General features: G+C 40.6%; 2 protein-coding genes, 1 non-coding gene and 1 pseudogene across 3 annotated transcripts; 2 read left to right on the forward strand and 2 right to left on the reverse strand.

Annotated features, from left to right (window-relative positions):
• The first annotated feature begins 5,950 nt into the window (after nucleotides 1–5,950).
• On the forward strand, nucleotides 5,951–6,057 carry LOC146930844 (small nucleolar RNA R71). The gene has a single exon (XR_015009087.1). It is a non-coding gene; the product is annotated as a small nucleolar RNA R71 (small nucleolar RNA).
• Nucleotides 6,058–7,921: 1,864 nt separating this feature from the next.
• On the forward strand, nucleotides 7,922–8,944 carry LOC146930845 (uncharacterized). The gene is given in 3 exon segments (XM_085707607.1): nucleotides 7,922–8,262; nucleotides 8,464–8,646; nucleotides 8,649–8,944. Coding segments are annotated over 3 exon segments (756 nt in total). The 5' UTR covers nucleotides 7,922–7,985.
• Nucleotides 8,945–16,376: 7,432 nt separating this feature from the next.
• On the reverse strand, nucleotides 16,377–17,119 carry LOC146930846 (uncharacterized). The gene is made up of 2 exons (XM_085707609.1): nucleotides 17,045–17,119; nucleotides 16,377–17,000 (listed from the first exon to the last, which is right to left on the reverse strand). Exons 1-2 carry the CDS (start codon nucleotides 17,117–17,119, stop codon nucleotides 16,377–16,379), a joined length of 699 nt encoding a protein of 232 aa, XP_085563735.1.
• A 451-nt stretch (nucleotides 17,120–17,570) lies between these two features.
• Nucleotides 17,571–19,141, reverse strand: LOC146930847 (uncharacterized; annotated as a pseudogene).
• Between the last annotated feature and the right edge of the window lie 4,914 nt (nucleotides 19,142–24,055).

A 24,055-nucleotide genomic window follows, 5' to 3' on the forward strand; every position in this document is an offset into this window, starting at 1 on the left:
GGAACCTCTAGAAACAGAGTCTGTCTTCGCTGTTGGTGGTGTGGGCGAGGTTCCTTTTGGGGCTATATGTGATACTAAAGATTGGGATCTGATTCCTCCGAGCACGTCTGATCGGGTGTGTTTGGAGTATGAGAACTATGTCTTTCCCATGTATGAGGTGGTTTTCAAAGACATGGGTTTCCAGCTTCCTTTCTCCAATTTCCAGCAGGATATGCTTCGTTGGACCAAGCTATCCCTCTTCTCAAATCCATCCCAATTCTTACGCCTTCATGAGGGCTTTCGAGCTGCTGTGCGATTATCTCCGCATCCCAGCTTCTAAAAATGTTTTCTTCTCCTTCTTCACCGTACAAAGAGGCACGGACTGGGTTTCCTTTCGCCAAACCCAGAATATGTTTGAGATTTTTGCTGGAAAGGTCTGGAGCTTTAAAGAGCGTTTCTTTTTGGTCTGGCCAAAAAGTACAGCCGCTTTGGATAACCTCTTGGAAGCCGCTAAGGATGGCGAACAGGAGCGCCATCCTTTCTTCCACTTGTGCTGGTCTCAGGACCACTTTGTCTATGAACCGAGGGACTTTGGTCGAACCATCGCCAACCTTACTGATGAAGAGAAAAGACTGCGTCAACAACTTTGGCCTTTTGTTCAGTCTCTCCGGAAGAGGGTTAAGACTGACAAACGGGGTAACCTATTGATGAGTGCGGACGAGACCCCAGTAACAGAGCCCCGCCTCATCAATACCCACGAGTTGCTGACTTCCGAGAATTTTGAGGATTGCTGATAGGGCCAAACCGCAAGTGCACGGCCTATCGAAGTAATAGTAGTAAGTAGAGTTATCGTTCTGCTAGGGAGTTGGTCAATCCAATTAGCTTTTAGAAATTGATTAGAAGAGAAAGAAATAAGGAGTGGGAGAGTGCAGTTTTTGAAGGTAAATAACAATAATATTTAAAAAGCCTTGGGATCATTGGTTCATCGTAATAACGAATCTTTTCACAAGCAAGCCTTAAACTTATAATTAAACGTTAATCCTAATTACTAAGGACAAGTTTCTCTTTAGCATATCACAGCTCCTCTCGAAGTCAGTGAGTGTATCCCTCCAACAACCACACCTATTCTCATGGGTGATTGCCTTTGGGACCCTTGAAGATCGAAACTTTATGTGTCCCAAGGTTTGCTAGACTATTCTCATGTTTTGCAAACCTTGTCTAAATTCACTTGTTCGGATATCAAAGCTCCGCGTTCGCTTTATGAATTGATATCTGTGATGATGAATTAACCATTATCAAACCCTCCGCGTTCGCTTCCACAGTTTGATAATAATTAATTCATGTTAAAACGGTGAATTTAGATTAGGAATTAGGGTAACAATTAATTAGGGTTTAAGACTTGGCTTGATCCGGATTACGTCATTAGACTTATCCAACGATCCCAAGACAAAGAAGTCTACTCACTCATGTTCATCGTAGACATGGGGGAAGAAGAGAGAATGCGATAAAAGTAAATTGCAAAAGAAGAAAGTAAAACGAAATAAAGACTTTATTGAAATAGCAATTGAAATAAACAAAGTAAAGATCATTGTTTATGGTGGAGAGCTACTCTATTTATAGCTTTACAATCGACTTAGAAACTAAGCAACTAAAAGGGTAAAACAGTAAAGCTGCAACAGGGTAACTTGGGCCCGAAGAAAAAGCAGCAAAAGAGACTCCTGGAGGTGGCACGGCCGTGCCACATGTTGGCACTGGCCGTGCCAAGCTTCTGACTTGGTGGGAACATATTTTTGTCCCGTATCTTCGTATTCTTGCGCTGTATTTGCTCCAGTCCTCTTTATTTTGCTCCAAGACACCTTCCACCATATATTTATTCCTAAAATAAAATAAAACATAATTTGAAGTAAAATATTCTAATATAAAATAAAATGCAATAAAACTAAATCAAATCTAAAATAAAACTAAACTAAATAAGGCAATAAATTATACTATCTATGACTCATCAAACTCCCCCACACTTGAATCTTTGCTTGTCCTCAAGCAAAAGGCAGCAAACATAGCAGCAACAAAGATTGATTTATGGCAATATTAAGAACATAAGTCTCAAAGAAAGGTTTTGTTCCAAGTACACTAATTACAATTTCAAATACTTCTCATGAACCTATTCTACCCAACATCAAGTCTCAAGTGAGTGTGTGTGTGCAGTCCAACCCTTTTCTTGCTCCTGTATAAGACATATATTATGAGGAATAGGTTCTATCCTTAGTGCTAAAGTAACCGAGAAAAGTCCTTTCTTCATTTCATATAAGAGTGATGGGAATTTGAGTTAAAATTAAATTAAATTAGATTTAACAATTAAGCACAAGGGGCTGCAGATGCTTAGGGGCTATCTATCCTCGTAGGGAGTCTTCTCGGATGTAATTGTCCTTTCCCCCTAGATTCAAAATCACCCTAAGTAGTGCTGCAAAATTATTGTTTGTTTCATCTCCGCGCAGGAAGTCTTTTTGGATGTAATTGTCCTTTCCCCCTAACATTGATGAATTTGTTTCACTTTAGGTTCAAATTAGGGAGTCACCACCACAATTAGGAAGTTAGGGATTGTCCTTTCCCCCACATGTTGGTGCCATTCTCCCGCCCCATTTAACATTAACAAATTAATAAGAATATAACAATTAAGAACAATTTGATTAATTTTCCCACACAAACTTATACTACTTTTACTCTTAAGACTTTAAAGGGTCTAAGTTAACACTAAAGATAGAACGTGTTCCTTAAAATACCTATTCATACATTTACTCAAGGATTGCAACCGGGTGCTTTTCTCATTGGAGAATTTTCACATTAAAACAGGATATGGGCATAGCAAGAACATAAGAAACACAAGAAACTACTTTTATGTACAAGAAACAACCTTTAGAGAAGAGACAAAACAAAATTTTTCATGCCATATTTACATTAAAAACAAGCTACTTAGTCATGCCTCTTGCTATAAAAACAAAACAAAAGAATAAAGTTCAAGGGAGTTTGGGAACACTACGACTCTAGACACTTTATTAGGCCCCCCCCCACACTTAGGGGAAGCATTGTCCTCAATGATTCAAAAGAAGAAGAAATTAAAAGAAGAAGAAGAAGAAATAGAAGGAGAAGAAAGAAGAAGATGAGTAGAAGAATGAGAGAGATAGGAAGAAGAAGAAGAGAATAGAGGAAGAGGAAAGCTCACATTTGTTTATTGAGGTCCGTAAGGAGGACCTTGAAGTTGGAGGTGTTGCATCATCCGACGGAGCATCTCATTATTTTCATCATTGACACGGTTGCCCCTTTGAACTTCATTGCGAAGGCCGGAGATCTCAACACCTTGCCTTTGTTGCTCGGTGCTCATCCTCTTGATTTCATTGTGAATCCATGTCCATCTTCGATTTTCATGAATCTCACCGGTTTCATGGCCATGGTGCCCCTCTTCATGGTGCAAGTTAGCACCTTCTCCTTCATCATGGTGCAAGTTAGCACCTTCTCCCTCATCATCATCTGTCCCGTTGCTTGTTGTTCTTGAAGGTTATTCCATGATTCTTTACTTGTGCTTGCTTCTTTGGGGGAGGTCCTCCTTGAGAGCTTGCTAGTTCTTTACCACTTCTTCTTGAAGCCATTGACCCTTGTTGGAATTGGTTTGGAAGGTTTAGGGTTTGGGAGGATTTGTGGTGGAAAGGATTGGTTTAAGGTTGGGGTTGATGTTTAAGGAAGGTTTGTTGGTTTGGATGTGTAGTTTGGTGAAGGTTTTGTGGTGTTTGGGTTAGGTTTTGAAAGATTAGGGTTTTGGTGATTTATGGGTTTGAATGGATGAAAGATGTTTTTGATTGGTGGTCTTTGTTTTGGGTGAAGTTTGTGGTTGATTGGTGAAAGAATGGAGTGATTTGGTTAAGAATTGAGGGAGATATGAGGGTTTGAAGTTTTGAAGGTTATGGAGGTTTAGAGAGAAGTTTGAAGGTAGAGAGAGGTTTGTGGTTTGGGAATGAATGGGGAAGAAGAAGAAAAGTTAGGTTTATAGTGGCTAGAACACGGGCACGGCCGTGCCACCTATTGGCACGGGCCGTGCCATCTTTCTGTTGCTTTGGCCATTTTTTTTCTTCAAATACCTGGCACGGCCGTGCCATACTTAGCACGGGCCGTGCCACCTCTCTGGTCACAGGGCTTCAAAATTTTTTCAATTTCTTGATTTTCTTCAAATCAAACTTGGACAAATACCTACAAAAGAACTTAAAACAAAGAAAAACAAAACAAAAGCAATTAAATGCGTGGGTTGCCTCCCACGAAGCACTCTTTTAATGTCATTAGCTTGACGGTTAGAAAGAGTCCTTAGAATGGATCAAAGATATCATATTGTGTAGATGACGCTATAAAACGTTCTTTCACAACATGATCGTTAAGCATGCAACAAGAGTAAAGCGCGGGACCTTTCATAACGTTTTCCAACTCAAATCCTACCATCTTATCACTCACTTGAAAGACTATCCTACCAAGTTTAACATCAATGAGAGCTCCTGCAGTTGCAAGGAAAGGTCTACCTAGGATTATGGGGACGTCATCGTCCTCTTCAATGTCAACGACTACAAAATCAGTTGGGATGTATATCCCTTCTATCTTAACAGGTGTGTCCTCGACAAATCCTACAAGTTTCATGGTAGAACGATCAGCAATTTTCAATTCCATCTCGGTAGGTTTCAATTCTCCTATCCCTATCCTTTTAAGAAGAGACAAAGGCAGCAAACTAACACTAGCTCCTAAGTCACATAAAGCTTTGTTTGTGGTTTCATTCCCAATTTCACATGGTATGGAAAAGCTACCTGGGTCTCTAAGCTTAGGGGGTGCTTCTTGGATGATTGCACTAGTTTCCTTAGCCAAGGCTATTGTCTCATTATGCTCTATAGCCCTTTTCTTTGAAAGAATTTCCTTTAAAAACTTGGCATATAGAGGCATCCTAGACAAAGCTTCAGCAAAGGGAAGTTTAATGCAAATCTTCCTAAGTATGTTAACAAATTTTTCAAACTTACCCTCTAGTTTAAGCTTTTCAGGATTTAAGGGGGATGGAGTTTTGTTTTCTTCAAGTGGTTTTGCTTCATCTATCACAACTTTATCACCTAAGGGCTTGACATTTTCTTTCCCAATGTTTTTAACCTTAGCAAAAGTTTCGCCTAACTTACTACCCCTAAAAGATATGACATTAACTTGGGCTTTGGGATTGGCTTCGGTTTGACCAGGAAAGACTCCCGGTGTTTGGGAAGAGGTAGCCACTTGTTGGGCTATTTGAGCGATTTGAGTTTCAAGCATTTTAGAGTGAGTAGCGATAGAATCAACCTTGGTATTGAGCTTGGAAAGAGAATCATTCAGAAATCCAGTTTGGTTTTTAAGTTCTTGAAGTTGTTTGTTTTGGTTGGCAATAGAATTTTCCAACAAAATTTCCAAATTGGATTTCTGAGTGAATCTTTGGTTGTTTGCATAACCGGGTGGTGCTACTTGTCCATAGGGATTTTGGTTTTTATAAAAATTTTGATTTTGTCTCATCCCTTGGTTGTATTGAGCATAATTCATTTGCTCAACACCGTTAATAGCACTACCTAGTTGGCAATCAACACCAGCATGACCAGTTATACCACATATTTCACAAGAAGGAGTAGAAGCAGAATTGATGGCACTAACATTGATTTTTTCAAGTTTTTCAGTTAGTGTATCAATTTTAGAAGCAAGGTGGTCATAGTTAGAGACTTCGTGTATACCTGCCTCCTTTTTGGAGGGTGAAGAACTAGTGATGGCTCTCTCGTCGGTCCACTTGTAGTGATTTTGAGCCATGTCTTCGATCAAGGCATACGCCTCCGTGTAATTCTTGTTCATAAGTGCTCCACCTGCAGCTGCATCAACAGACATCTTAGTGGTATAAGACAAGCCATTATAAAAAGTGTGGACTATAAGCCACTTCTCTAGGCCATGGTGGGGACAAAGTCTTGGCATTTCTTTGAAACGCTCTCACGCCTCATAGAGAGATTCCCCATTTTTTTGGTTGAACCGCGTGATTTGGTCTCTAAGTTTAGCGGTTTTAGATGGTGGAAAGAAACGGGCAAGGAATGCTTGCCTCATCTGATCCCATGAAGTAATGGAACCGACTTCGAGGGAATGGAACCAAGCGCTAGCTCTATCCCTTAAGGAAAAGGGAAAGAGATGAAGTCTTACGGCCTCTTGGTTCTCCTTCATGGTTCCACTAATTCGTAGGAAAACAGAGATGTGAAGATTGGGATCCTCAGTGGGGGATCCCGAGAATTGGTTTTGCTGCACCAAGTTAAGTAGGGCAGGCTTTATTTCGAAATTGTCATCCTCAACCGTTGGGTACACAATAACAGCTTGTGGCTCAGCCATAGACGGCGTTGCACACTCTTTAAGAGTGCGATTGGCCATGGCGGTGTTATTTCGTGCGTCTCTCTTTCGTTTATGCAAATACCTTTCGATCTCGTTGATTATTACAACTCGATTTCTGGTTTTTCGCATAAAAAATTGAGAACCCAAGAAGTTAACAATGACAGAAAAATAAAAAGTTAAAAATAAAAAAGAAAAGAGAAAGAAGAGAGAATTCTAATCACTAAGGAAAAGCTAATTAAATTAGTTAACTCCCCGGCAACGGCGCCAAAAACTTGATAGGGCCAAACCGCAAGTGCACGGCCTATCGAAGTAATAGTAGTAAGTAGAGTTATCGTTCCGCTAGGGAGTTGGTCAATCCAATTAGCTTTTAGAAATTGATTAGAAGAGAAAGAAATAAGGAGTGGGAGAGTGCAGTTTTTGAAGGTAAATAACAATAATATTTAAAAAGCCTTGGGATCATTGGTTCATCGTAATAACGAACCTTTTCACAAGCAAGCCTTAAACTTATAATTAAACGTTAATCCTAATTACTAAGGACAAGTTTCTCTTTAGCATATCACAGCTCCTCTCGAAGTCAGTGAGTGTATCCCTCCAACAACCACACCTATTCTCATGGGTGATTGCCTTTGGGACCCTTGAAGATCGAAACTTTATGTGTCCCAAGGTTTGCTAGACTATTCTCATGTTTCGCAAACCTTGTCTAAATTCACTTGTTCGGATATCAAAGCTCCGCGTTCGCTTTATGAATTGATATCTGTGATGATGAATTAACCATTATCAAACCCTCCGCGTTCGCTTCCACAGTTTGATAATAATTAATTCATGTTAAAAAGGTGAATTTAGATTAGGAATTAGGGTAACAATTAATTAGGGTTTAAGACTTGGCTTGATCCGGATTACGTCATTAGACTTATCCAACGATCCCAAGACAAAGAAGTCTACTCACTCATGTTCATCGTAGACATGGGGGAAGAAGAGAGAATGCGATAAAAGTAAATTGCAAAAGAAGAAAGTAAAACGAAATAAAGACTTTATTGAAATAGCAATTGAAATAAACAAAGTAAAGATCATTGTTTATGGTGGAGAGCTACTCTATTTATAGCTTTACAATCGACTTAGAAACTAAGCAACTAAAAGGGTAAAACAGTAAAGCTGCAACATGGTAACTTGGGCCCGAAGAAAAAGCAGCAAAAGAGACTCCTGGAGGTGGCACGGCCGTGCCACATGTTGGCACTGGCCGTGCCAAGCTTCTGACTTGGTGGGAACATATTTTTGTCCCGTATCTTCGTATTCTTGCGCTGTATTTGCTCCAGTCCTCTTTCTTTTGCTCCAAGACACCTTCCACCATATATTTATTCCTAAAATAAAATAAAACATAATTTGAAGTAAAATATTCTAATATAAAATAAAATGCAATAAAACTAAATCAAATTTAAAATAAAACTAAACTAAATAAGGCAATAAATTATACTATCTATGACTCATCAATTGCCTCGGTAGTTTATAATTTTCTTTGTTGTCTTTCACCTGTTTGCTTTTTTGCTACCTTCTTATGTTGTTCCCCTAATCTGACGAAGTTTCTTTATCCTTGTGTTGCAGAAAAAATGAAGAAGGATTTGAGGGACCTCGTGAATGCGACGAGGAAGAAGATATCGGCCAAGAAGAAACGGAAAAATGTTCAATCTCTAGAGCATCTTATTGCTGGTTCTGCCCCTGGCTCGTCCTCTGAACCTGTGGTGGACTTGGAAGGAGAGGAGCCTTCTGAGGATCTGGTGCAGGATTCTGCTAAGAGAGAGAGGGTGAGGATGTCTTCCGAGGATCCAATCACGCCGATCAAGTCCATTCCCGTCTGTTCTGAGAAAGGAGACTTCCTCCAGCTTCTGAAGATGTGGTCCGAGCTGGAGCTGTGTGGCCCTCAGTCGACCCTTTTCTTGGATGATCCTGAGCTGAAGATCATCCAGGATCTGGGTCCAGCTGGCCAGAGTAAGGCGATAACTGATGGAGTTATTGCCACTATGAAGGCCTTGGAGGTTGCTGCTGCCCTGAATAACGATTCGCTGGAGAGTGAAGTTCAGGTTGATGCTTTGGTGCGGGAAATGGATGCTTTGACCGTTAGGGTGGCCGCTCTCGAGGAGGATCAAATGAGTAAGAGGTCAGTTGCGGAGGAGCGTGACCGTCAGCTTGCTTCTTTGGAGGAGCAGTTGTCTGGAGCTCAGACTACTCTTGAGAAAGCGACTTTGTCTTCTCGGTAGTTGGCTGAGGAGAAGGTTCTCTGGAGGAAGCTCTGAAGAAGGCGGATCTCCCGGGAGAGGATGAGGCGGAAGACCTTGCTGTCCTGCGGCGTGCCGGTCTTGTGGATCGGATTGGTGAGCTGGAAGGAAGCTTGGTGAACGCCATCAAGCTTGGTTTTGATCGGGCGGTGGCTCAGCTGAAGGTGGTGAACCCGGGCATCGAGCTGAACATCGATGGAATTTATCCCCTTAGCGAAGTAGAAGATGGGGTGATCACTCCTCCCCCCGATCCCGAGGAAGATAATGGGCATGTTGTTGAAGCCCAGGCCTGACAAGTCCTTGTAATTAATTTTTCTTCAACAACCAAATTTGTAATGACATTGTGCGCCCTTAGTGGTTTTAGCACCTTTATAATATGATTGTATTATTCTCAATTATACTTGTTCTGAAATGTATGATTTACTTTCAAGTATAATATTTTGAATTTGATTGCTCGTTGTGTGAGGCTTTTTAATACTGTGTGAAGTATTTATTGAGAGCGAATTATCTATCTTGTGTGTTTGACAGACTGTAATAATTCGTATGCCCTTAACTGTTCAACTTGAGATGTTGTTCGCTTTTGAAGTACGAAGCTCTTAAGCTGAAGCGTGTTTTGCTATGGTGGGATGGACTACCCCCCGCAGTCATTATTTCGACGAAGTGATTTAATGACTAGAGAGTTTAGCATGCCCGCCTAACTTCTTGTTACTTTGACTTGATGAAATCAAAGCTCTGCCCTTTTCTTCCAAGGTAGTTAGTTACTTTGTTTGGAAAGTTTTACCTTTGCGTTGTCTTGCGTGGAAGAGCTCGGGCAAGAGGTCTCCGACTGTTTACGCGGAGTATTAGTCGGAAGTACTGCACATCCAAGAGATTGTTTATCTGAATGTGTAACCAAAGTTATGGACGTGTAACAACAGATGAACGAATAAACCATTCTAAGTTCAACGCACTGAGGCGTGAATCACCCATCGCGAGCTGGGGTTCTACCTAACATGCCGAGCAGTGATGTCGCAACGGTAAGCATACATACTGAGGAGTGAAAGAACTTGTTGTGTAAATTTCTCTCATCCTTTTTCTTTTTGGATTTGGAGTGGCACGACTTTCCTCCTCCGTTTATTTGCTCGTTTGAGAGCAAAGAGTTCGTTGCATCGAACTGAGTATGTACACTAGAGTGAATTGGCATTGTCTGCCATCTAAGTGTAATACCTTTTGAGTTTTTCTGCATTCCAAGTCCTTGAAATTGCATTTTGGTGGAGATCTTCGAGTCCGTAAGCCCCCGTTCCGGTCTTCATCCGGATCCTGTAGGGGCTGTCCCAGTTGGCGGCGAGTTTCCCTTCTTCAGAATCCTTCTGGTTTTGCCGGAGGACGAGGTCGCCCACTTCGAATTCTCTTTTTACTTTTTGCTGTGGCGAGTGGCTATTTTTTGTTTCAGCGCTGCCTCACGCAAGGTTGCTCCGATCCTGACTTCGTCAACAAATTCGAGCTCTTCACGTAGATTTGCCGTGTTGGCGGAGAAGTCGGTGTTGGCGTCGGTACGCCATGTGAGTTCAGTTAGCTCAATGGGTAAGACTGCCTCTGTTCTGTACGTGAATCAAAAAGGTGACTCGCCAGTTGTGGACTGGGGAGTAGTTCTGTAGGCCCAGTGGACCGCGTGTAACCCTTCAGCCCACTGAGTTTTAGCCGTGTCCAGCCTTCTTCGTATCCCACGTAAAATGACCCTGTTTGCAGCCTCGGTGAGGCCGTTGGCTTGAGGGTGTTCGACGGAGGTGAAGATTTGTTTAATGCCGATATTCCTTAGGTAGTCCTGGAACCTTTGGTCCGTGAACTGTGTACCATTGTCAGATATGACTAGAGCTGGTACTCCGAACCTTGCTAGGATGTTTTTCTTGAAGAAACGGAGTACGTTTTTAGCTGTGATTTTAGCCAATGGTTCGGCTTCGGTCCACTTTGTTGAGTAGTCGATGGTGACTCCGAGGTATTTTAGCTGTCCGGCGACTTTAGGGAACGGTCCCACAAGGTCGATGCCCCACCAAGAAAAAGGCCAAGGAGAAACCAAATATGTTAGCTCAACGGGAGGTGTTAGATGCATGTCGCCATGTCGCTGGCATTTATCGCAGAGGTTTACGTAATCTTGGGCGTCTTTTAACATGGTGGGCCAATAATATCATGCTCGTAGGACCTTCTTTGCGAGAGCTTTAGCGCCAAGGTGTTGTCCGCATATGCCGTCATGAACGTCGGCAAGGACTTCTTGGGTCTCGTTCAGTCCTAAACACTTAATTAGGGGAATGATGAAACCTCTTTTGTATAGAGTTCCTTCCATCAAAGTGAATGAGCACGCCCTTCGCCTCAACCTTGTCCTTTCTTGCGGGTCAGAAGAGAGTTCCTCGTTCTCTATGTATCGAGAGATGGTCCCCTCCAGTCTTCCATTTCGATGATCGTATTGATCTCTTGAGGGAGAGTTCCTCTATCCTGGATGCTCGGTTCGCTGAGAACCTCCTGTATGACTGTTTTGTTTCCGTTCGCAGTTCGTGTACTTGCGAGTTTTGAAAGAATGTCCGCCCGAGTATTCTGTTCGCGAGGAACGTGGGTTACTTCGACTGTTTCAAACTCTTTCATTTACTCTAGTACCAACTGGACGTACTTTTGGAGGTGGTCCTCTTTTATCTGGAACTCTTCGGTGACTTGGGAAGCCACGAGTTGCGAGTCGGTAAAGATTTTCACCTTTCGGGCTCCCATGTCGTTGGCAGTTCGCAAGCCAGCTAAGAAGGCCTCATACTCTGCAGTGTTATTGGTAACAGGAAAAGACAAAGCGAGGGACATTTCGACAACGATACCTTTGTTATCTTCTACGATTATCCCGGCTCCGCTTCCCTTGGAGTTGGATGATTCATCTATAAAGACGGTCCAATTCTCAGGGCTATCCTTTGCTGGGAAAGTCATCTCGGTGAGGAAATCCGCGAACACTTGTGCCTTTAGTGCCTTTCTAGATTCGTAATGTATGTCGAAATCGGATAATTCGAGTGACCATTTCATCATCCGACCGGCTACGTCTGGGAGGCCCAAGATTTGTCTGATGGGCTGGTCCGTCCGGACCACCACCGTGTGAGCTAAGAAGTACTGCCTTAGCCTTCGGGCCGCTGTGAGGAGTGCGAGAGCTATCTTTTCGATCTTCTGGTACCTCGTCTCTGGACCCAGTAGGGCTTTGCTGGTGAAGTAGACTGGCTTTTGCCCTTCCGTCGTTTCTCTGATGAGCATGACGCTTACCGCGTCGGAAGAGACGGACAGGTACAAGTACATCGTTTCACCCTGGTCGGGTCGTGAGAGTACGGGCGGCGCTGATAGGGTGTCCTTGAGGTGCCTCAGAGCATTCTCGCATTCCTCGGTCCAATCGAACTTCGTTTCCTTCCTCAAGAGTTTGAAAAAGGGAAGTGCGTGTTGAGCGGACTTGGCCACGAATCTGGAGAGGGCAGTCAGCATTTCGTTGAGTGTTTGGATGCACTTCTTGGAGTGGGGGTGTTGGAAGCTCGGTAAATGCGCGGCACTTATCTGGATTTGCTTCGATTCCTCTTTCGGTCTGGTAAAAACCAAGGAATTTTCTTGCTTGGACTCCAAAAGTGCATTTTTCTGGGTTGAGTCACATGTTGTACTTCCGAGTTTGCTCGAACACTCTTTTGAGATGAGCGGCATGATCCACCTCTTGTTGGGATTTTACAATCATGTCGTCCATGTAGACCTCGAAAATGTCGCCCAGAAGCGTCTTGTCATAGACTTTGTTCATCATACGTTGATAAGTAGCCCCCGCGTTTCGCAGACCGAAGGGCATTACATTGTAGTAATAGTTCCCTGATTCGGTCATGAAGGCTGTTTTCATTTTATCTTCTTCAGCCATGGGTATCTGGTTGTACCCAAAATAGGCGTCCATGAAGGATAAAAGTCTATAGCCGGAGGAGTTATCTACGAGTTTATCGATGTTAGGAAGAGGATATGCGTCTTTAGTGCAGGCCCTATTAAGATCGGTATATTCAACACACATACGCCACTTTCCATTAGATTTCTTGACAAGTACAACATTGGAGAGCCAAGTAGTGTATTTGGCCTCAGAAATAAAATTTGCCTCGAGGAGGTCTTTTACAGCTTTTTCTGCAGCCTCTGACTTTTCAGGAGACCGCTTTCTACGTTGCTGGGCTACAACGCTAACTCTGGGATCTACCGTCAGCTGGTGACAGGCGACGCTAGGGTCGATTCCGGGCATGTCGGCCGCGCTCCAAGCAAATAGGTCGGCGTTCTCCCTGAGGCAGGCGATCAGCTGGCTCTTGATAAGTTCGGGGAGATCCTTGCCAATCTTGAAATTTTTCGAGGGGTCTCTTCCGAAAGGGATCAGCTCGAACTCACCATCAGGAACAGGTCTAAGAAGTTTCGCGTTAAACGGATCCTTCTTCTCCCATTTTTGTTCCTTCATGTCTTCCTTGGTGAACCTGGGATCAAGTTCGACCAAGTTGGCTTCCAAAGGGCTCGCAGCAGCTTTCCCTTTGTCTTCAGCAGGCTTGCTGGATTGGGAAACCGAGCTTTGGGATTTGTTGGCTTGGAGGAAACATCTTCTTACAGCTTCGATGTCTCCGCTGAGGGAGGCGATGATGTCATCCTTTGCATGGTAATTCAACTTCAGGTGAGCGGTTGAACATGTGGCCCCTAGCTGGGCAAACCCAGTTCTCCCTATAATGCAATTGTAGAGAGAAGGGCAGTCGATCACCAAGAATGGGACCTTTATTGTTTTCTTGGCCTCCTCTTCACCGAAGGTGACCAGTAGCTCCACGTACCCCCATGGTTGAGTGGACGAGCCGTTGAAGCCGTAGAGTTCATCCCCAACGTAGGGAGAAAGGTTTTTCTCTGTTAGTTGGAGAGTTTTGAACAGGCTGGTGTACATGATGTCGCAAGAGGCCCCTGTGCCTATCAGGACTCGTCGGACATCTGTATTGGCCATCGATGCTCGCACGAGCAAAGGAATGGAGGAATTTGAAGCCCCACCAGGTAGTTCGGAGTCGTAGAACGCCAAGGGTGGCCTTCCTCCTCGACTAGAGGGAGTCATTGCATTGATGCTCATGAGCTCTTCAAATTTCCTTTTCATGCTTCCCGTGGAGATGTTCAGCGTTCCTCCAGTGATGATATTGGCGGTGGGGAACTGCTCCCAGGTGCATGAGTAGGGGGTGATTTCTACGTTGTCTGGGAAATCGTCGAGGTGCTCCACGGACATGGTGATTTCCTTTCTGTTTATGGATTTTTCACGTACTGCTTGAGCCGTCCTCTCTGGATGAGGAGTTCATTGGCATCCTTTAGATGAATGCAGTCGTCGGTGGTGTGTCCGTGGCACTTGTGGAACCGACAGTATTTTGATTTGTCGATCCCTTTCCTTTCCTGAGATGGAGGCTTTGGTGGCTTGATGCCAACCTCTGCCAAATCAGCTATAGCGATCTCAGCGAGGATTTTCTCCCAGGACATGGCCAAAGGAGTGTACACAGTGAAGTGGCCGTTGGGCCTCTTGCTTTCCCGAGTAGTTTTGCCTTCCTTCTTTTTCTCGTGGAAGGGCTTTTTGGAGGATTCGGCAGCAGGTTCCTCCTTCCTGACTTTGTTGGGGTTGTCCACGTATAGAGCCTCTTCGTAGGCGATGTAGATCTTTGCGATCGCTAGGAACTCGTTAAGGGTCCTTAGGCGATCTAAGAGAACAGCTTTCTTCACGTCGGTCTCTTCGCGTAGACTTTTGGCGATGAGGTATAGCTTCATCATCTCGTTGGCGTCTCGTACCTGGACGACCTCTTTGTTGAACCTCTCGATGTAGTCTCATAGGGGTTCGCTTCTTCCTTGAACAATGGCTTCCAGGGATGCCACCGTTTTTGGCTGCGTCCTTGAAGCCGTGAAGTGGGTTGTGAACTCGTTGTAGAGGTCGCTCCATGAGTCGATGGAGTTTCTCCTTAAGTTCTTGAACCACGTGACCGCTCATCATCTCAAAGTGGTGACGAAGAGCTTACGTTTGACGGCGCCTCGCACCGACCTGTAAATGAGAACTGCTTCGATGTTCTTGATGTGCTCATCTGGATCGGTCGTCCTGTCATATGAGTCCATTTGCGGAGGCTTTTCCAGTCCGCGAGGAATAGGAGCTTCTCAGATGCGTCACGTGAACGGACCATAAGCGTTACGGTCGTAGCGGGTGTCCCGAGTGTCCTCAAAATCGGAAGGAGACCAAGAGCTTCTGCCTCGCCTAGGCGGGGATCTTCACGGGGGAGATCTCCTTGGGGGAGATCGTCTTGGCAGTGATCGCCTAGGGGGAGATTCTCTTGGTGATCTCCTTGATGACCTCCTGGTGTAGCTCGGAGATCTGGTGCTTACAGAGCGCCGAGGGGATCTAGAACGGGGCCTATGAGGGCTCTTTCCCCTTCTGCTATGTGTTGGGGAAGGAGTTCACCTGGTGGGGACGATGTGACGCGCCTGCTCTAGATCCATCAAGCGTCGGTTCTGTTCCTCGATTAACGATGTCTGTCGTTGAACCGTGCGGATCAGGTTACCGACGAGGATGCTGGTTAGTGTGGCATCCTCGGGTGTCTCCGTAGGTCGCGGGGGACCTTGTAGAGGCCTTTGTTGGAGAGGAATAATGTGAGTTAGTTCCTCCCTGTTTGTTTCCACAGGTGAAGGTCAAGATGTCATGCCATCCTGTTGAAGGACGTGCACCTCACTTCGCAACTGGGAAATGAGCACCGTTGGTAGTCATGGTAGTTTTTTATGGAAAGCTTTGGTTTTTAGGGGTATAAAAACAGGGGAGCTTATGTATTTCCCGCAGACGGCGCCATTGATCGTACCTGACCAGAAGGTGACTGCCGGTGCTTTGGATGCGGTGGTTGCTACGGTGGTAGAATGTGTTGGAATGCTTGTTGGAACGGATGGGGGGTGTGTACCTACAGGAACTCCAACGCTCAAGTCAGTAGAGATTCAGAGAATGAGGGTTTTAGAAGGAGAAAAAGTTCTACCTTGGGGACTGCATTGAGTCCCCTATTTATAGAGGTGGAGGCCGTAGAGCCGTTGAGGAGGCACACCTGACCCTGGCATTTACGAAATCGTGGGAAGTGTAACCGCTAGAGAGTTTATTGCGGGAACGTGCAGAATGTGCAAAGAGACGTTGGAGTTCTTTTGAACCGATCTCGTTTGCTTCCTGCACCCCCCTTGCGGGGAGGAGGTGTGTTGCAAGCAATATTGCCAAACATGGGGTTTGGGCTTTGAAAGATATTGGGCCCAAGTTAATGGGCCAAAGATCTTTTGGGTCGGTCCAGAACAATATATATATATATATATATATATATATATATATATATATATATATATATTACTTGGGGATGCACTTGAATCCCCTTCACTTTACACATCTACACTGATACTAGTATTGTAAATCATTTTGAATCCCTCAAATTTAAAATTTGCACCAACTGGACACTTTTCTTCGCATTGTATAAAAAAGCCACTCACTCTCCATCCAAAGTCAGGTACAAACCGCAAGGCCATGTGCGTGGAAAGTGAAGAAGTGTAAGTTGTAATTTTTTGAACAAATCAAAATGGAATATATTGTTCAAACGAGAAGTGATTCACCCCGCACAAGGTGTGCTAAAAGTGATGAATCACCCAAAATCTGTTACAAAGAGCAGGCACCTATCAAAAGGATGCCACCACCGGACAAAAATATAATTACATGAAACTCATACAAAGGAGTGGATGTCTCCACCGATCATGAAAACCAAAAGTTAATGGAACATAATTCGAAGATAACCATAAAAAGGAATTCATCTTCACCTTTTCAAGAATAATGTGAGGATCGATTACCGTATTTTTGAAGACACGGTTGTTTCTATCCTTCCATATTGCCCAAGCACAAGCAAGCCAAATAACCTTTAAATATGAATGAGTAGTTCGCGGCATGCCCACCAAATGAAGATAATGATCCATAATGAATCCAGGAAAAACAAATGAAAATCCAAGCCACTGACAGACTAAGTACCAAACAATCCAAAATAAATCACAACCAATGAAAAGATGATCCGCTGTCTCAATGCTACCACACCCTCCAACACACAAATTATCATCAGGTTGAAGAACATGTCGTCTCACCAAGTTTGATCTTGTCGGAATTCTATCTTGAAGAAGACGCCAAGCAAAAAGGGAAACTATAGTAGGAACTAGCTTATGCCAAACGTCGTTGTTTTCACCAGCAACCATCGGTTCATCAGCAAATGTTAGGAAACGATATGTCCCACGAACCGAATAACCGTGTATAGGATCTAGTAGCCACCTCCAATGATCCTGAATATTATCCTGCAAAATAACGTTATTCAACAAAGCAGAGCACTCCCTCACACTCTCCTCCTCCCACGCCAACAGTCGTCTCCTCCACCCCCAAGCGTTTCCTCCTTCCTCCACCCTAATCTCGTCATATCCTCCACCGAACACTCCTTATGCACTGATAAAAACTCATATAGACGACTGAATTAAAGCTTTAAAGGGGGCTCCACCCAGCCAATTATCAGTCCAAAAGAAAGTGTTTCTACCGTTACCCACCACCCGCCTAGCATTGTCATCAAACCAACTTCCTACTCCCGACCCAACCCCATCCCTCACGTTACAAATCATTCTCCACCACGCAGAAGCGTGCCTTACCCCTTCCTGTATTCGGCCCCCTCCTCCCCATACCGATCGAGCCCTTAACATATGGTACAACAACCCATCCTTCTCAACTAATAACCTCAAACACCACTTACCTAACAGAGATAAATTAAATTCCCCCATCCTCCGAACCCCCAATCCACCTCGGTGCACAGGTAAACAAATAGAATCCCAATTTATCCAAGCTATTCTTTTAGAGACCTCACAACCCCCAAAAAAAATTTAAAAAAAAATAGATTCAATAGAAGAAATTATACAAGTAAGGGCCTTGAAAAAAAGAAAGAAAGTAAACCGGAAGAGAGGACAAGATAGACTTCAGAAGAACCAGGCGACCACCTAAAGATAAAAACTTATTATTCCAAGACGACAATCGAGCAATAATTCGATCAACCACAGGCTTCCAAAAACTGAGTTTCTTACCATCTCCACCAATAGGTAACCCCAAATATATAAAAGGGATCGATACAGTTCTACAATTTAAAATTGTAGCAGCTTCTGACAGCCATGTCGGAGGAATATTAACACCTGTCAGCATACTTTTATGGAAGTTAACCTTCAGCCCCGACACCTCCTCAAGTAATAAGAGCACAGCCCGAATCGAACGTACATTCAACCAACATTTTTCACCAATAATAATGGTATCATCAACAAACTGAAGATGAGACAACTTGACTTCCCCTTGCCTTCCAACCCCATACGCATGAAACATATTATTTGTGACCAATGCCTTCATCAAAACATCAAACCCTTTAGCCGCCAATAAAAATAGAAACGGAGAGAGAGGATCCCCTTGTCTGAGCCCCCTCTATAGGAAACTCCTCCATTGGGCACCCATTGACAAGTACTGATGCAGTAGCCGTTCCTACACATTCCATTATCCACTTACGCTAAAGAGTTGGAAAAATTCATGTTTACCAGCACCAAATTTAAATAATTTAAATCCACGGAATCGTAAGCCTTCTCAAAGTCAACTTTAAACAATAACAACTCCTTATTCATGTGTCTAACTTCATCAACCACCTCATTAGCAATAAGTATCAAGAATTTGTTTACCACGAACAAAGGTTGACTGAGTATCTGACACAACAAAACCCATGATAGATCTTAACCTATCCGCGAGTACTTTTTCCAACACCTTATACATGCAACCAACTAATGCTATGGGACGAAAATCAGCAAGCCTTTGGGGGTTGTCCACCTTTGGAATCAAGGCAATAAACGTCGAGTTTACACCCTTTGTCAGTTTCCCATTTCTATGAAATTCCATAAAAAAATCTCATAAAATCATCTTTCAACTCATGCAAAAAATCTTTAATGAAACCAAAATTTATTCCATCTGGGCCAGGACTTTTAAAACTATCGCAATCCCAGACAGCCTATTTAACCTCTTCCAACGTAAACGGGCGCACCAAATTACCTCCTTGAGCATAAGACAATCTTCCATATACCAACGCAACATCATCAAAAAAAAAAAAGATATTCCAGGCATGTAACGGAATCCAATAACACCTCACCCAAGCACTTCTTTCATACAACATATCACTATCCTTCGACCACGGTCGGCAATCGTACAAAAATTGACAAAAAAAATCTGCCGCATTATTATTGACTTCCATCACCGCTTCCAATCCCAACACATATAAGAACACTCGATCACCTCCCAACGGTGCCACCTTGAAGTCATGGAACTCAACATCTAAAGTTGTTTGTTGTAACACCAGAATGGTCACACCATTCAGAATCCTAGCCAACATCCCCTTTGATGCCCAAGACAAGTCCTCAGATGTCGACATAAAGCTCCTTTTCTCCACGCCCCCTTCACCCACCTTCGGCTGCTTTACTCCAACATACTCCCCCCCCCCCCCCCCAAGCGGCGGAAAATTCACGTTATTAACCTCCAACCCCTTCGTCTCCTCTCTAAGCACCCTAGACACCTTACCCTCCCCAACAACCTAAATTTTTTCCTCCCTCTCTATTTCACTTTTCACCGCTACCTCTTTCACCCTCTCCAACTCCTGCTTCCTAGCATTACCGACCTCCTTGACTCTCCCCCCGTACTCCCTCGTATTTTTTCTTCCACTTTTCTATTCATTTTTCTCCCTCACCATTCCTGGATACCCCGAGTTTCATCGACTAAAATATGTCTTGAAAAAGTATATATATATGTAGTTAATTGAGATATAATAAATAAAAATACTACTCCCTTCGTCCTATAATAATGACTCATTCTACTTTTCAATGTAATATTAATGATTTTTTATGATAGACTCTAATTACTAATAATTTCATCGCTCCTAATTCAATATATTTCATTTTGTATTTATAATAATGGTGAATGCATCAATACTTGATAAACGACATTCAAAATCATACAATTTTCAATACTTAGAGTAGGTATCTCACATTGTCTTTTTTGAAAGAGGTATCTCACATTGTCAGAATTGGTTCAACGAATATTACCAAATTAGAGCATTATTTCGATTTTTTAGTCGTCATAGGAAGGGTGTCTAATTTTTCCATGATAGAAAATGCATCATCGTATCATTGCTAAATTATTCACATGTATATAATGATCTAGATTTAACTACGATTATCTATTATCTATCGTTGTATAACTACGATTATAAGCAATTTTTGAAACAATTTTATTTTTCATATTTATATTGTGTGTTTTTCTCTTTCTCTCTCCCTTTTTTATGTTTTATTTTTGCTTCAAAAGCAGAGGGAATAAAATGTTGTTCTAAAAGAGTTAACTAAAAATTATTGTACAAATATAATTTTTCTATTATATTATAGCAACTTTTAATTTAATTCGGGCAGTTTTAATAACTATGTTGAATATTTAGCCAATTTTTTTGTTAAAATATTTTAGACTTAATTAAATATTCAAAAGTAATTATTAATTTTTGGAGAATGTTAACCGGTGTCTCAAGGGCAATGGTTAAACATTTGTGCCCGTTTGGTTCAGCTTTGAATATAATTGATTCTGAGAGAATTGATTCTGATAGAATTGATTCTGACAGAATTGATTCTGAGAGAATTGATTTATGTTTGGATACAATTATGTAGAATTGATTAAACAAAATGATTTATGTTTGGATGCAATTATGTAGAATTGCTTTTGAATGTATAATTACTAAAATAGACATAGGTAAAGGAGAATTGATAAAGAATGAGAATTGATAAAGGGCAATAAAGTAAAATAACGTGTTGTAATAATAAAATATACAAACCTATACACGTTGTTCAAGGAGAATTGATTCTAGAAAAGCTAGAAGCTAGGATTTGTAGCTTCATGGAGAATTGCTTTTGGAGGACAAAAGCAATTCTGAAAAGCTGAACCAAACACGTTGTTTTTGGCTAGAATTGCTTTTGGCACCGTAGAGAATTGATTTTGGGCTAGAATTGCTTCTCAGAAGCCAAACCAAACAGGCCTTTACAAGTAAGTTTTTATGAAAAAAGTAGTGTAATCATTACTTTATCAAAAGTAACATTTTATATTTTCAAAGTAAAATTTTTATTTGTAGATTCATTAACCATTACCCTAAGGACATTGATTAGAAAAACTCTTAATTTTTTAATATTCTAAAATAACATAAAACAAACGAATATAACCAAATTCGTTGATCTGGAACCAAATTCGTTGATCTGGTCAATAGCGTACCAAGGATGCATCATGCATGAGTTAAAAAGTGATAGAGATAGTCAATCAATCTTAAACTACTAACTAAAGCAATGAATATTAAAAGCAAATGTAAGAAAAGTCTTGTAAAAAGTAAAAAGTGATAGGAACACCATCGGTACATGGGCATCAATGAAGCATGTGAGTCTTTTTAATTTATTTCACATGCAAGAGTTTAATTTGAGGGTGTACAGGATGATTATGATACTTTGTCTCAGAATGATTATGAATCTATGATACTCACGTGAATGGATTTTGAATGTACTCTCACCCTTTTAAATTAAGTATATTTTTTTTTAGTTTTATAAGGTTATTTTAGAAAATGATTAAATTTGTTAATTTTAATGATAAAATATATTTAAATTACTAAATGATTGTTTGTGAAGTATCTAGATGATTGAAATGCAATAAACAAAAATATTTTAATGAAAAAGAATAAAAAATGTTGTATTAGTATTATAAAAAAGAACAAATAATTTGATATGAAAAAAATAGTAAAGAGCATAGTATAAAATTGTAACACAAAACAACACCGATGACATCAAACATGAATATAGATTTAGACTCTCATTGCCAGCTATTTTATTCAAAAAGTACTAGTTTTATATTTTAGGGTTACTCTAAGAAATGTCATAAGCACCCTTGTTTTTTTTTTTTTTTTGAGGGAGTAAGGACCCTTGTTAAAGATTTAAAAAAGAAAAATTATACATCTTATGTAAAAAAAAAAGTTTCTTTTTGAAGGTTCAATGTGTTGAATAGACAATTTTAAAGAAAATGTTTCCTCTTTGAACTACTAAACAAGTGCTCCAGAGACACTCGTTAACATTCCCTATATTTTTTTTTCCTCAAAAAAACATTCCCTATATTTTAACAAGAGAAATAGAAAAAATAACTAATAACAAATCAATTAATATCTCACATAGAGATATTTATTCTGCAAGTCAAAGAAACAAACAAAAAGTGTCAGTCTTATATTTTAATTAGAGAAAGAGAGAAAATAATTAATAACAAATTAATCACTATCTTACATAGAGTTATAATCTCCAACTAGTATCTTAATATAATAAGCTTTTTTACAGTTAATAAGTGTGTGTGTGTCTATATATATATATATATATATATATATATATATAACCAATTGATATAATTTAGATCCTTTGATTTTAGAAAAATTAAAGGAAAGTATGTACAATAATATTTGGAAACAAATTTAAATGTAAAGCTTTTCTTAAAAAAACAAAATTTAAATATAAAGATTTGTTTCAATCAAAACAATTATTTTATTATTAAATTTCAAAATATTGCAAGCACTTTGAAACATTATTGTAATCGTGTTTGGTAAAACCGAATCAAAATGATTACCTCCATATACACCCCTTTATTTATTTTATTTTTTAAATCAAGTTGTAATAAAATAATCATATACGCTGTAAGGAATAGACATAAATAAAATCATCGGGCTTGAAAAATTGATTGTATAAGGATGCATGAGCCTCATATGGAATAAACAAATACACTAATAAAATACAATTCTCATTGAAAAGGTAAACCGACATCTTTTTCTTGGTTAAAGTCAAAACATGCAACTTTTACATACAACTATTATGACTGATGGAATCATCCGCTCCTCTGTATGGGCGTCCACTTGTAATCTTTTGTATGTTTTGTTACTTCGATGGTGCCCTGTTTTGTTTAGCACTTATGTGATTGTAAATACTCTTGTGTAGTCTCCCTTTTGCACGCCTTGTGCGGCGTAAACTACAGTTGTTAATATATATCATTTTTGTTTGTTAAAAATAAAATAAAATACAATTCTCATAAATGTATCTATATAAGGATTTGATTTTCTCTCAAAAAAATATATAAGGATTTGATTCTAATTGATGAATTTTCAAAAATATGGTTTTAATCATCTATACAAAATCCCCTCAAAAAAAAATCATCAATACAAAATAATAGGTCAAGAACGATTGCATACTTTCTCATTTCTAAAAAAAAAAAAAACGATTGCATATAATTTCTCAGTTGTTTAAAATATACTCCGTGATCATGTGATAATAATCCGTTATGAACCTTTTTTTTTTTTTGAATAAATGAACCTTTTTTAATAGAACAAGAGTGAGTATTTCATAAATGTACATTTATGTTATAAATGAGTTATATTTATAGAGAAATACATTGATATGATATGTCAACAATATCGCCCGATATCCCAATAATAACATCCATTTATTTATAATATTCATAACAATTTTAATCTTTAGTAAAAAATATTTTTAATCTTTTACTTTATTTTTAAGACATAAATAGTACACTTTAAAAGAAAGGAGACAAAAATGGGGCTGCTACACATTTAGAATGACAAACATGGTGGGAATAGTTAATGAGCACGATCTCACATGACTAACATGGCTAATATAGGGCAAGGATTCTCTCCCGTGGCAGTGCACTTGGTCCAGTGACAATTTCAGCCATTAAATTGTTTTTTAATGATTTCATAGAGTCTAATGAAATAAAATGAGTGACTGAGATCCCACAGGACTCTCCAGTCACTGGAGCAGATATGCTCCCGTATCTTTAATACACTCTTTAAACATGGTGGGAGTAAATTTTATGAATCTTAATAAGTAGAATATTCTAAAAAAAAATTGTAAATTAAAATATTCTACTTTTTAAAACAGACATCTTAATTTAGAATGTTAAAAAATTAATGTCTTAAAATGCAGGCTTTCCTTCTCTCTATTCTCTCCTTCTCAAACCCTAGCCGTCACTCTTTTTTCTTCTTCTTCTTCTTCTTCTTCGTCTTGTCAGAGGGTCAATTTTGACCCAAAAATCATCCCTCCGAGTTGTTTTTCCTTCTATCCTAATTGAATAAGTGATTTCACATATTTTCTGTTTTCTTTCGTTTGTTTTTGTGATTTCGTCGTCTTTGCACGACTCTGTTTGTTTTGATTTCCTGTCTCTGTGTGGTGTATTTTTGATTTCCCGTCTTAGTGCGGTGTTTATTTGATTCTGGTTGAAAGAT

This window comes from Medicago sativa, chromosome 4 (genome assembly GCF_051527215.1).
Source record: "Medicago sativa cultivar Bolivia chromosome 4, Bolivia_mono, whole genome shotgun sequence".
Classification (NCBI taxonomy): domain Eukaryota; kingdom Viridiplantae; phylum Streptophyta; class Magnoliopsida; order Fabales; family Fabaceae; genus Medicago; species Medicago sativa.